Here is a 14,647-nt window from a genome sequence, read left to right on the forward strand (position 1 = left end):
TCAAGAAACCCAGAAAAACCCAAAAAGCTCTCGTGGAATGGCCAACCCCCGAAAATCACCCCCTTGGGGTTCTGCGCAGTTCCTCAATGCTCTGCGCTGCCACTGAATGAGATACTCCAAAAACCTACTTGAAACCCCTGCCAAAGCTCCCCAATATGCAAGGGTTGATCCCCTGCTCTATGTCTTAGCACCAAACCTCCTGCAATCCCTCAACCCAGAACTGCGTCCCTCTCACAGTACTGCGCAATCCTCCAGAACTGCGTCCCTCTCCTAGTGCTGCGCAGTCCTCCAAAACGCTGCCACTACTGCTGCAAAAAGGTTGATGAAACTACTGCTGAAATGCCAATAGGAATACTTTGCTCGAGCAGGCACTCGAAGTCCCCCGAGGCTAAGGGTGAGATCTCCGAATGGAGACACTCAATGCACTAAACAGTGCTGCAGACTAGCTAAACAACCAGCGTGCTCCAAGTCGAAATGACTATCACAAAGGCTCATAACAGAATGATCAAAATGAGGGGGCTCCTCTCTCTTTCATAGCTTCTGCCTCTCTCAATCCCAATGCTCACCTTTTCCTGCGTGATTCCCCTTTTGCCATGTGTTCCTCCCCTCCTACGTAGTCCCTCCATGTGTCTGCGTGGGCTCCATTTCTGCGTCCCCCTTTTGGTCCCCTTGGCTCTCCCTTTAAGTCACAACGTTGTGCTACTAGGAAGTGACTTTTATTCTAAAAGTGAGTTATGTTCCCCTTTCTCACTTTTTTATTTACAAAATAACTATAAAAGGAAAAATTTGGCAAAATCGAATATTCCAATTAGCGGGGGCTAATTAGGAATATTACAATATGTAAATGGTAGTGAACTAAATGTATATGACAGTGCCTTTGATATGTGATCCTAATTTTCATGACAATGTTCTTGATATGTGACAGTAATCTTCATGACAGTGCTCTGGATATGTGATAGTGATCTATATGATAGTTCCTTTGATATGTGACAGAGATCCACATGGTAGTGACCTTTGATGTATGGCAATGAGCTTGACATGGAAATGACCTTGGTGTATGATAGAGACACTCTGATGTATGGATTCTCTATGATGATGAGATGACAGTGATGGAAACAACAGTGAAGTGTTCAGTACTCTATGACAGTGACAATGATGTATATATTGTTCCTATGACAATGTGATTTGGAGGCCTGCCTACTGTTGGATTGTCCTAGTAGGACTAATATGTTGAATGACGAAAGACTTATGTCTCATGATATTTGTACTTTGTATCTCAATTGAACATTTGATGAATATCTAAGAAGAAGAATCTGGTTGGGTTTTCCCCCTTGTGGGGTTTTGCCTTGGTCTCTAACCTAAATCCTGGTGTCTCTATTGTGCATGCTTTTCTTCTATTGTTCCTTACTGTTTTGCTGCATTGTTGATGTTATTTCTCTTTCTACATAATTGCTAATGATGATATGATGTTATGGGGTGAATGTAATGTAAAATGTTGAAAATTTTTAAAATTGCAATTATCTACAGCAGAGAACAATATAGCCCTAAAAATTAACATCTGTCACTAGTACCGTTCCCTATTTTCCTCATTTTTGAGTAGGGGGGCGAAAACTTGGCCCTAAGTAGTAGGAGATTGATGCGGAAGAAAGAAAGAAAAGAGCATGATCCATTATGATAAAATGTAAAAAATTGGTTGGGATATAATGAAGTACATGGACAAAAGCCTAGCTTGGGCTCTACCCTTCTCATTATCCCTCACCTAGTTCTTGGCTAATGCATGAGGAAATCAAAATGAAAGGAACTTTGATACCCCAACCCTAAAGAGCAATAAATTGCTTTATCTTTAAGGGATAATTGATGCATAAATAACTTGTGACCTGACCTATCTAAGGAAAAGAAAATCATTAAAGAAAAAGGTGAACAAGAGGGGTGGTAAAAATAGGTTGAGGAAAAGGGTAGCTCAGGTCCCACAATTACTCCCTCTTCACACTATAATGATCAAGAATGATGGAATTTAATAGCCGATGTGCAGAGGTTGGCATCTTTCATGAAGTAAGCCCCCATCATACCACTATCCACTTGCACCTATCTATTGATGTGTTAACCTAGGAATTGTTCCTTCCCTTAAGGTTGGAAGCACCTAATAGGGCCTCTGGATAACCCTCCCATATCTAAGCATCGTAACTTGTTTACAAACCCTAAGCTAGAAAGACATTTGAAGATGATGTTTGTGTGAAGTACTCTTGTGCCTTTTGCATTAAATATGGTCCACTGTGATACTCTTATGGTTACTTTACCTATGATGATGATCTCACTTGATTTTGAGGGTATGTTTAAGATGTCTTCCCCTAGGTACAACTCCCATCCCTTGAGGTATTGATTGACTTCTCCAACACTTCAAAGAGGACATCCAACCCCACTTGATGACACTTGAACACACTATAGCCAGGACATCGACCACTTAGAGAGGAGCATTGACCTTGGGATGGATCCAACACTTATGATGACCTCCTCCTCTCCCTCTAGAGCTTGAAATGTTGCTCACTAAAGTCAAGATATTTCCTAGAAAGAGGATGCACCCAAAAAAACACAAGATGCCCCTAGGCTAACATTACACCTTCTTGCTTGATGTTGTGTTGTTCCTGGACCAGTTTGCTTATGATAGCTTCAAATCCCTTTGGGAGGGATGGTGCGCCCTCCTAGATGATGACATCATGCCCTAGGCTTTTAATGTCACCCTCATGATGCCTAGAGTGATGACGTGGACTTGATTAATGATGACATGATGATGAAGAGGGTTTTGCTTGATGATGCAATTAGTTGATAAAGAGATGGTTCGGAGTGAGAAGCACTCTTTTGATCCATCCTTAGCAACTTTTCAATGGAGATATTCACCATTGGATGATGATGTCACCCTTGGTGGAGATTTTGTTCATACATGTGGGCTGGAAGGAGGATTTTTGTTATGTTTTCACATTGAGATGGCTATCTTTTAGGTCGATTTGTGACCTATTTAACTTGTAAACACTTAAAATATTATTTTTAAGGCCTTTAGTCTAATTTTTCCCTAAATCAATTTGGTTGCCTTCATATAAATAGAGTGGAGTCAATTTAGGAGGAACATTATCACACACACTCCTAATGAGCTTTGATACATAATCTAATGAAGCATCTTGACTTACAAAAAAGGAGCAGCCAATGATATCACAATCCATATAGTCAATTTACCTAGAATTATGTAATGGCATGAAGTGCTTGTTGAATGTGGCTTAGAGAAATCAGACCAAAAAAATATTTTAAAGTACTAAATAAAATTCACATAGAATAAAGATGCTTGAATGAGTCGTGTTACCGCTCAAACTAGCACCCTTTGTGAAAGTCCCAATAAAGGTGCTATGGGGGTAAGCACACTTGGGAAACCTATTGCTATCACCTCACCATGGTTTCCCCTTCACTTTAGACCAACTTCTTCAAGCCAGAGCGAATATCAAAATCTGTGAAACAAACTCATAAAGTATACTGCTATAGGCACTAAACAGTTCACTGACAAACACCTCAATACAAGCTAGATGGACCAGTGACAATCAAGTGATAAAATACTTTAATATTATTCAATGAAGAGTTAGGGCATCAATCACCATCTACTATTGAGCGCTGGAGCTAATTAATAATTGCTAGAAATCTACTATATGATATGCTACAGCAGAAATATAAATCAGCACAATGATTTCACTCTAAGCTAGAGAAAATATACCTTTTACAATGCAAAAGCAGGATATTATTGCACAAATCAATGAAAAATGATATTCTAAGATCACCTTTTGATTAGTGTTGTAATTTGGACAAATTTGCTGCTGTCCAAACTTTCCAGAATATGATTTATGACAGAAAACACAAAAAACACAGATTTTGGATGAGGAAAAGCCAACCAAGAAGTCCCTAAAAGCACTTTTAATGTTGGATTTTAGATGCTTGATGATTTGACAGAAGGAAAAGGACAATTGCAAAATGATTTGACATCTAAGTGAAGAATATAAGGGGCTGATTTTATTGCTGTTTTACTGCTGTTATTAAAGTGTAATTTATAGATCTGATTATTCACTGATAAGTTGTCCTAAAAGAACTAAAACTTATCCCTTTGGTTTGGTATCTTTTCTCTTTGAATTACCTGGAAGTTTGGGCTGTTTAGAAGGGAAACATTGTACGCTTTCCATTGCTGTTTTATATCTTGTTTTACACTAGCCCTAAAGAAGAAATTTTACAAGGCTAAGATCCAAGAAACCTTCTAAGTTGAAGGTAAATTTTATGTTTTGCATTGAACATTAAATTCCATGAAATTTTCAGAAGCTATTAGGGTTTCATATCTGTCTACAGTAAACATTTACCATAAGCTGAAAATTTTAACAAAATATGATCTTGGATGCTACTATGTTGGCAAGTCGGTACTTCTTTACAAGATCTAAGTCTCAAAACATGTAGATAAAACTGGAGTTGAATATTTTTATTGCCTCCTTGTCACACAAGCTTAGAGTACTCTAATAATCCGAGTGAATAGGCCATGGCTTCTACCATTGTATGATATGTTAAATACCTCTTTAATAATTGGTATATTTTTTAAATGAAAAATGTTGTTTAAAAACAATAAAAGACTATATGGAATTTTATATATTTTACCCATATTTAGCCCCTTTTCCTTCTCTAACACAATATGTAAAGTTCATTACCATGTGAAAATTATCTTGTTTCCAGAACACTCTCACAGAAAAAGTATAACCGTGAAGGCATACAAATTTCCTCAGAAAGTCATATTATAGTAATATGGACCCCCTGTGTTATGGTGGAAAGGTACTGAACATAACATAACATAACATAAAATTAGCATCTAAATATATGCAACATTTGTTGTATTGGAAATTGCTTATATAGATTCTGTGGTTTTGATAATAAAATTCAAAGCTAACTTATGATGTGGATGAACAAAAGAATAAAGAAGTTAAAACATCAGTAATATCAACTTTCATGTTCAATGCTTAACACTAAAAGATAGAAATAAAATGAAATGAAATTTTATATTTAGGTGCATGAATGAACAAAATAGGTCAATGGGACTAGGAATCCTTTACAGCAGCAATAAGGGGTGCCTATAGCATCTCTTCCGAAAAGCATCTTTCTTAAACACTAATTGTTGCAATGCATAGTCAAGGTGTCCCAATCAGAACCTTTCCCTGGATTGGCTGACAGAGACTTTGATAAATACGACAATGTATGTGCACACTTGTAAAAGGGTTATTGCAAAAAAAATCTAAAATCTATACACTATAATAACTGGTTATTGTTTTCTCATTGAAGCGATTTCACAATTAGAATAGTGAGCAATGCGTAGATTCAATAACGATTGGAGAAAGTCTTTCCAACGAATTAAAAGAATACTCCAGGTTGTTACATTAATGAACGCCTTTAGTAACAAATACATTATAATATTCTACGAAAGTGATTTGGGACACATTAGCTTACCTGTTGGGCAAGAGAACCGTGAACAGGAGGAGATCCAAAAAATTTCACTTCCCGACATAAATTGTTGCTTCCATGTTTGCAAAATGAACAACGATAACAAGGGATGCCAGGCTCCAATGCAACACGATCACCAACCACCAAATTCTTAACAAGTTTGCCAGTCTCTATTATAACACCAGCACTTTCATGGCCAAGAACCATAGGCTCTTTCAGTGCAACACGGGCGTTTCTCAAATGCTGTGCAGATAGATCGAGACATTGCCATGTCAATTTTCTTTCAGATAAATAGAACTTCCAAAATTGGTGTTAAATACACTTTCCAAGCCCAACTATAAACTTTGACTTAGCAAAAACCAATGGCAAAGACCTCGGTAAAAATTAGGCGATATGTGCACACAAAACACCATTGTGTCAAAAAGTTATAGATAGGCCTTGAGCAAATCAGAAAAATTATATAGCTAAAAATAGCATTAGAAGATCGTAAACAGTAAATTAAATTAGAAACAAATATGAAGTTAAATTAAGTCATGCAGAAAGTGCACAGTGGTTTTAAAAAGGCATCACTTGTTTCTTATCAAAATCTTATGACGTTCTTTCTAAAATTTTGTATAAGAGAAACCTTGGAGAATAGGAAACCACTAGAAAAGATTAGTGCATGTTACAGCCCTCGTCTTGGTACACAAAACGTTTTACTAATACATATATGATTTCAGTGGTGTTTGGTTTGATTAATTAGAGATTGAAAATGAGAATAAAGGAGCAAATGAGCCTTAGCAGGGAACCTTATATAGCCATGATGATGTGGTAGTTGCCATTGGTCAAAATGGGGATGAATGGGGGTGCTTCATGTGATTTAGGGCACATGGTTTGTTTATTACCCTTGGTTGTAGCATGATGGGCATACATTGGAGATAAATTACTTGTGGACTGCTATGTTTTTACTTGATGCTTATGTAACACACTTCTTTGGAGCATTGGAGACCTATGTGGCTTAGTGACTTTCTTCATGGAGGGAACACCTGATAAGTTATAACTTGGTTGCTTGCATGCAGGTTGGCTCACTTTAGAGGAGAAGCATTGGAAATCATGGAGTTGGAACTTGTTGAGCCCCAAATGGCTTGGGGGCATTTGGTTGCTTACATGGAGGCTGGTACTTGACTTGAGAATGTTTGGGTTCAGGAGTGATCATGTAGGTGTGGTGGACCCAAAGGTACATCAAGCTTATGAGGTAGCGTTGGAGCATTGGAGGCCTCTAAAGGAGGATGGTTGGACCTTTATTGAGGAGAATTGAGAGTTAGACCCTTTGCTTCTTGGATGTGCATGCCTTAGAATTTGGCATGTGCCACCTTGAAATGGAGTGTTCCATAAGTGGGCCTATTTAGTGTGTAGATTGATTGCTTGTTCTGGATGATGTCCATTTGTTATTATTTGAGAGAAACCCTAGAGGAGAAAAGGGAGAAATTAGGTGCTTGATCCTATATGTTATTGTTAAGTACTTCCTACAAGATATAACATCAAAGCTAAATATATCAAGTAAAAAGATAGTAATTTGTTCAATAATAATCCCCATATGTTGCATAATGCGGATCCAAGGCTACTTGGAAGCGGGAGTAGTTAGCGACAAATTTCGGAAGCTTCCGGGCCAAGAGCGATTTTAGGAGCATTTTTTATATAATATATATTTTAATATATTTTGATGCATATATGTCAACAAAAGCATGTAGAATGATGAATTAGTTATAAAAAGCATAAAAACATGGATTAAACCATATAACATCAATCATCTAGTAGTTATAATTTTCATCAACCATAGGTCCACAAGTTACAACATCTCGATTCTCATCATGTTGGGTGTGGAGCCTAATTATCTTCTTGATTCAGAGGTCTTGTTGCAGTTGTGTTTAGATCCCAGTCCCTAACAGGGAGATGTGGGGGGGGTTCTTCCTCCATCCCCCCCCCCCGTGCTGCCCCCCACTAGTGTTGTAGGGGGGTCTAGGGGGGCAAAAATAACCTTTGATCCCCCCTTGGCTAGGGTTCAGGGGCAGTGCCCCCCATAAGATTATTTTTTTGAGAAAATTGCCTTGTAAAATATTGTAATTTTGTAGTCAATCTAGATTGTTCATTAGGGAGAAAATATGATGTTAGAAGTTGTTAATTTTAGTTAACAATGGTATGTTCTATGCTTAGCATAATTACTTCAATATTCTTTTAGCAGCCTAATGGAAATTTCCAATTTAGTTTTCCAATAGCAATCACATTAACCATAAATCACATTGACAATAAATGTAGATAGAAAATGAACAATAAAATGCAGAAGACAAGTCAAGACAAGAGAACACCAGATTTGGCAGATGCCAAGGAAAAACCCCAAGATGGGGAAAACCCTTTGATCAATTCTTCTTATTATTATATCAAATGTTCAAGAGAGAGAGAGGGAGAGAGAGTACAAAAGTCAAAATTAACTTGCCAAATCAAAGTCAAAACAACCCTTTCAAATCTGCAGTCAACAACAATGAAATTCAGCCCTAACCAAAAAGTCAATGCAACATCAAATAGTCTTATATGCAACTCAGTCAAACCCAATCAAACTCGACCTTCGTTGCTGGTCAAAGCCATCCCAAAACAGTCATGAAAACAACAATCGAACTTGGTCAAACTCTAAGGTCAATTTTGCAGCCAACCCTGCGATTGGTTAATGGTCAAAGTCAATAGAATGCCTTGGTTCCTGTGCCAATAAATGCAGCCTACCAAAAACGAGATTCTGACCCAAAAATCGCAGTCAAATGTGGTCAAAACACCCCCAGTCAACGCTGGTCAGACCTGCAACAGACTGAAATTTCAGCCGTGTAATTCATCCTGCAATTCATCTTTTTGTTGCCACACGAATAACGAAAAGAGATGCCCAATAAGTTGTACGAACCAATCAGATGAAGTGAGAGAAGAATGTGTGAGATGAGATGATGCCAAATGAGGCTTGAGGTCTCTCATATTTATACAAGTCGTTGAGGGTGAAGTGACATGTCTCTTGGGCTTCATGAGCTTGTTTTTGCTCAAACTAGAAGGGGTCCTAGGAGTGGGGTCCTATAAGCCAAGTACTAGGTCAAGGGCAACAACGGAGCGATAACCCATTGTCACCTCAACTAAGGATCCCTTCTCTTTATAGACATTCACCGATGGGAGGAGACCCGGTATAATGAGGATCACGAAGATGAATGGATGAATGATAGGGTAAAAGGTGATCCTAGAAGCCTATTCACAAGAGAGACTCAAATGCATGGCTTATTTGCTTGGAAAGCAAGATGAAAGGATCTCTAAGAAGGGCTTAGGGGAATTCCAATGGCTACGGTTTGAGTATATGACTTGTCAAGGAGATTCCTAGCCCCTAAAATCCTTATGGAAACTTGGATTCCAAGTGGTCTTTGTGGGTTGGTCTTTAAAATGTTATGGGACCACATGGGGCCAAGTGGACCCAGAATTAGGTTAATGGGATGGAATTGATCAACCAAGGGTGTGTTTGACCTAATTGAGGGAGAGAAAGGGATTAAAGGAGAAATTTTCTCTGCATTTGATGCAATACTCCCAATGATGTCACCAGCCAAGCGAAACTTAGGTCAAGAAATGGTCCTCGATCTAGGGCTTACAATATCTCGAGATCCCACCCTCGAATTTACTTCAAATTTGGAGTGCCTCTAGAGAAACCTCTAATGCAGTTGTGAACCAAAAATTCAAGTATTTGGATGGCTAGATTGTGAGATAAGTTATGCCCTAGGTGACCTATGTAGGTTAGGCTTAGAAAGAAAGGGAGAAGATGAGAAAAATATGCTTTAAGGTGATCACCTATGGAAGACAAGTGCCTATTCCTTTAGGAGAAATGGAATCAATAAGATTCCAATGATTAGGATGGTTTCATTCAGTCAAGGAGGCCTCTAGAACAATTTCACATGACAATTAGGGCATGAGGAAAATTGCTTCAAGGTCTTTACACTTCAATGTGCAGTATGTGATGACTTATCAAGATAAATTTCAACAAAATATCTCTAGGAACATTCACTTATTCAAACATGGCCCATAACATGATGCAACGTTAATAAAAGACAAATTTATACCCTTTCACTAAAGAAAAGCAACGAAATTTCGGCCAAGTATAGCGAAAATACCAACATCATTTATGTGACATAGAAAAGAATGACAAAATAGCATTAAAAGAGCACTTACATGTGAGAACAAGTATATCCAATCATCATCGTATGCCAATATAGAAGCTCCAAGACAAAAATGAAGATATCCAAACATCAAAATTCATCCATCCCAATTTTGTCCTCCAAAACGATTAATGAAAATATCTTAAGAGAGAACGATCAATCCAAGTGATGATGAGAGAATGAATCAACTGATCATCTATTTATACAATGTCTAATGAATTCGATTTATCTTATTTTATCCTAATTTAGCCCCTAGAATAAATAATGTGCAAAATACAAGTACTATTGGTGACAAGCCCACCAAACTAGCTCAATAACAAAAGAGTAAGCCTCTTAAGAGGGTCGAATGATCAATAACATGTGTCGTTGGGCCTTAGAGGAGGCCTAATGAAGTCGATAGGTGCCATAATGCGAAATAGGACTCCAAAAATAGTGGACAAGGGGTTAGCCCCTTGTTCTCCAAGCAATAAACATGTGGTGCTCCCAAATGGATGTGGGGGCACACAAACGTCCTCATGGGTCTCCAAACATATCAAAGATGCCTATAGACCATCTACAAGAGCTAAGATGATGATATAAGTGATGCAACATCATCATATAGATCCTGAACCCCTGCCAAGTCTATGGTCCAACTGTGGAGATCATTGGGCATGGTGAACCAGGTGCATCTTCCTTGTCCAATAGGTGAACCATGAGAAATCTCTAAATGACTCTGGGGATCCATGGAATGTTTTCTGTTGATGTGGAGGCCCATGGCTCTCTACACACACCCTACATGTTCCAATGTAACCCTCTAGAGGGTTAAGACCCCATATAGGGAGATCAAACCCAAAATGGAGACCATTTGTAATTCTGCATAAGATCCAATGCATTCCCTTGCCCTCCAGTACACCAAGTCATTAAAGAAATCAAGTAAAAGAGTTTACAAACTATGGAAAATAGGTGGGCACTTCATAATGGCAGGCCCTTCCATAGTGGGCTTTGTCATATGCAGATGTCTCTTAGGTCCAAGGGAGGTTAACCAAGCACACTTTTAGGTGGTTTTTGCTTCTAAAGGGGTGGTATTTCCATGGTACATCCTTTAAATAGGGGTGGCATGTGATAAAGTGATGGAACGGAGTAGGGAATGACGGGGAAATCTTGGGTCACATGCCATGGTACAAGGGTAGCTAATAAAAGGGAAACCCACACTTGGGTAAATGATGTGTAGGAGGGAGCAATCGCGGTACATGATGTTACCCCGACCTTGAATTTTCCACCCTTCTTCATATGAATTTTTCCTTTTATGATTTTTCTTTGGTTAACTGCTCGGGGCTCAAGGGAATGAGAGCATGATGTGTAGGGTATAGCAGTGGATACCCCTTTTAAGGTGGGGCAGTTCATTACCCACCAAGGGTTTGGGACAATCATGGGTTCCTGAATGATAGAAGAGGCTCATCTAGTGCTTATAGAAACCAGGGTGATGGCCATGGAAGGGGGTAGAGCTCATGTATTAGCTTTTGCCCACGTGCTAAATGTTTTTGTCCTGGCCATCTTTTACATTTTGTGGTACAATTTCTTGTTGAAAGTAGCCAATTATATTTTTTCTTTTCTTTTCTTTTGCATCAACCTCCAGGAATCATTCCAAGCCCGACCCAAGGTGTGGGCAAAGGGGAGGGGGTGCCTGACCCTTTGTGGACCCAATGGAGGAATGTGGACCTAGGTGGGAGGAGAGATGAATGGGATAATAATGAGCGAAAGGGGGTGATATATGACGATCGGGGAGTGGGACCACGCAACCAAAATCGGGGTTTCCCATGTAGTACCATCCCTAAAGCCAAAAGGTCAGTAAAAGAGATCCACGGGACTAGGGTCCAAGGTTAACATCCAAAAGAAACCTAAGGGACAAGAGCACAGACCTAGTCCACTCTTTTTGCCAAATCCCCCCATTAATCCATGCCCAAGAGTTTCTATGATAAGTAAACTAAAATACTCAATCACCAAATGACAAGGCATATCTTTAGGTTTGGGAGGCCCACTTTCAAACATACAATCATGACAAATGGGTGAGGGACCACATGGCTGGCTCAGGTGACGAAGAAATGGCACAATGAACTAGATGGTGGCTGCAAGGGGCTGCTAGATGCCATCTGAGAACCATCATCGAGAATTTTTTCTCTTAGGGATATTACCCACAAAATGGTGCCTAACGGAGCTTACATGATGATGTGGTCAACCTTGACAATTTGCACATATGTGGACATAAATTCAAAAACAAATGCCTGCTTATCCAAATTTAATGATCTTTAGGTCAATTTTGGTCCTATCAAAAAGAGGAATTCAATGCAATAATCATCTCCATGAAATGAGTTGTCCAAAGGGTAATTTGGCCCTAGTTTCCAGTTTTAATAGAAATTAAATTAATTTAGGGTTTTTTGCCCTAGAAGACAACCCTCGGTCTGTATGAGGGAATTGTATTGCCACTGGGCATTATTCTTTATCTATTCCTATCTTTTGCTAGCACTTGATCACAAGTTTTGACTCATACAGTCTTATAATATAATATTGTAGAGATGCTTTCATACACAAGTATATGAGGGATTTTACAATGGGAGCATGTAAAATTTGTTGTTTCAATCCTTTTCCTTCTCACTAGTTTGTCGCACACTTTTACAAGGGTGTTGAACAGTAGATCAAAATTTATTTTGTGAAGAAAAGAAAATACATTTGCTTCCAACTCTTCTAAATGCAAGGCTGCATCCTCTAAAATATCCTCCTCCAATTTGTTGTTCCAAGTGATATTTGCTCTTTCAAATCGAGCCCGCTCACAAAAATGTGTCAACAACCTCAAGTTGTAGTGTAAACAAACCAAGCTTTCTACCTGGTTTTCATTTAGGCAATTTCTTTTGACATTATGGATGAAGCTATATGTGCTCCAACACCTCTTTGCAGAAGAAGTATTAACTACCTATGACACCACTGGGGAGGGAGCATTTTTTTTTTGGCGGGAGCGCACTTCTGAAAATTGCTCCCAAGCAAGAGCGATTTGGGAGCGCACTCCCTAAGCACTTTTGTTTGAAGCGCACTTCAGAAGCGGGTGCAGGGGGGCAGGGCGCTCCCCTGCAACCCTATTCAGATCTAATATTATCAAGCCTTGAGAGGGAAAACAAATCACTCCTTTCAGCACTCATAAGCTGGGTAGCAAACACTATAATACCAAAAAATAGTTTCTAGAAAGAAAATGAGAAACAAGGTACATAATAGCAACCATTCAATGAAAAATGACAACCTCGAATATGCTCAAAACCAAGCTCTAGATATGCAAATATATCTACAGTATCCATCCCAATAGCCTAGTGCATTTCTCCACAAAGGAAAACACACCTTGCAAATAAGGATGTGACTCCCTTTTATAGTTACACTTCCAGCCAATAGAACTCTAAAACCCTAAAGGCCCTCCTATTAGTTTATATGTCAAAGCTTGTTCTCAAGACTTCTAAGTAGGGCGCCTTCCTAGCCTCATCAAATGAAAGGTTTCTAGTGACTTCCATGTGGGGTACCTTCTCTATATGTGAAGAAAAATGTGTTCTAGAGACATCTATAGGAGGTGTATCTGTTAGAAATACTGAGAGGGGAGGCGAATCAATATTGTGTAAATTTCAACAATTTAAGTATCAAAAAATCACTTCAAATGAACACAAGATATATGTATATATGTACAATGTTTTTATATTATAAAGGAAGCTACAACTAGAAGGGCTACAACCCCAATATTTACCAGCGCCCACTGGAAGGAGGCGACAACCTCTTGAAGGAAGCTACAACTTCCTTCCCTAGCACCACCCTACCACTCTATAGAATAAAAGATAAAATAATATCTTCTTGGGTTCTCGTACCAGGGAGAATGGACCAACTACAAAAACACTCAAACAACTTTAATTATGCACCTTGGCATATCAATAGTTCAACTAAGTGTGAAAATTTCTAAATTGAAATTCTACTACTGCAGCAACTAATTTATTTCACCTACTTATTATTCACAATAAGTTATTTATGAAATCCCTTCAGTAAATATTAAAATAAATTCTATTGCAGTTATCACACAATTACCCAGAGAAAAAAATACATGCACAAGAACCAATCACATCAACACAGTTATTTTTGGATAATTGTCCCCGGAAAAACCCAATGTGGGAAAACGAGTGCAGCAAATGAGGGCTTTATTAATCTTCAGCAACAATTTCCTTTACAAGGAATGATTTTACAGAGAAATTGAAAGAAAACGCCTGAGACTTTCCCTTTGAGACCTTCTGACACTTTGGAGACCCTACTCCCACTTCTACGTCAACCCTACATCGCTCTGCATAGCCCAGTGTGGCTCTGAGTGGCTCTGCGTCCCTCTGTGTCAGCCTGTGTAGGCTCTGTGTCTCTCCTCTAGACTGCGTCTCTCTTTGTATTGTCTCCCACTGTACCTGTGTTACCTCCTCCTTTGTCATTGCCTGCTATTGATGCCCTCATCTTCCTCCACCCTACAACTCTCACTCTGAAATCGATCTCCTCTACTTGAGAATCGATTTTCCTTGAGATACTGAGTATCTGTGTCTCCAAGTGATCTTCAAGTCTTCTCTTATACTTTTCCTGTTGACGAATCAACGGCCGAGATGAAGTCCCTAATCAACGGCTAAGATTAAAACAAACTTGATCCGCGTCTCTTAGAAACTTCTCACCCTTATCTTTATTAATACCCATTAATATTTTTATTTTCCTAAGTTTAGACTTAGGAACCCATTAAAATATTAATTATTTTAATAACTCCTCATCCGGGTGGAATTTCTCAAAACAATTTCTGGGTCTTGGAGATCTCATGTGCCTTAGCCTCTCCTCCAAATTTCAAGGCTAGAGCACATCCGAAGCTACCAAACATCAACACTCCCTCTTAGCGAGGAATATGC

The 14,647-nt window shown here is 38.9% G+C and overlaps 1 protein-coding gene across 3 annotated transcripts in view; it reads right to left on the reverse strand.

Moving 5' to 3' along the window:
- The window catches only part of LOC149227541 (L-idonate 5-dehydrogenase-like), a 370,827-nt gene that overhangs the window by 216,053 nt on the left and 140,127 nt on the right, over nucleotides 1-14,647 (reverse strand). The window contains exon 3 of one of the 3 annotated variants that reach the window (XM_089377809.1): nucleotides 5,515-5,751. The exons of the other annotated variants lie outside the window; for them this stretch is intronic. Coding sequence (XP_089233935.1) covers nucleotides 5,515-5,751 — 237 coding nt within the window. The remainder of the gene's footprint in view (nucleotides 1-5,514; nucleotides 5,752-14,647) is intronic. 3 annotated transcript variants of the gene reach the window in all.

The sequence above is a fragment of the Pinus tabuliformis genome, chromosome J, assembly GCF_031772625.1.
Source record: "Pinus tabuliformis cultivar Carrire ecotype Pingquan chromosome J, CPIR1, whole genome shotgun sequence".
Taxonomy (NCBI): Eukaryota; Viridiplantae; Streptophyta; class Pinopsida; order Pinales; family Pinaceae; genus Pinus; species Pinus tabuliformis.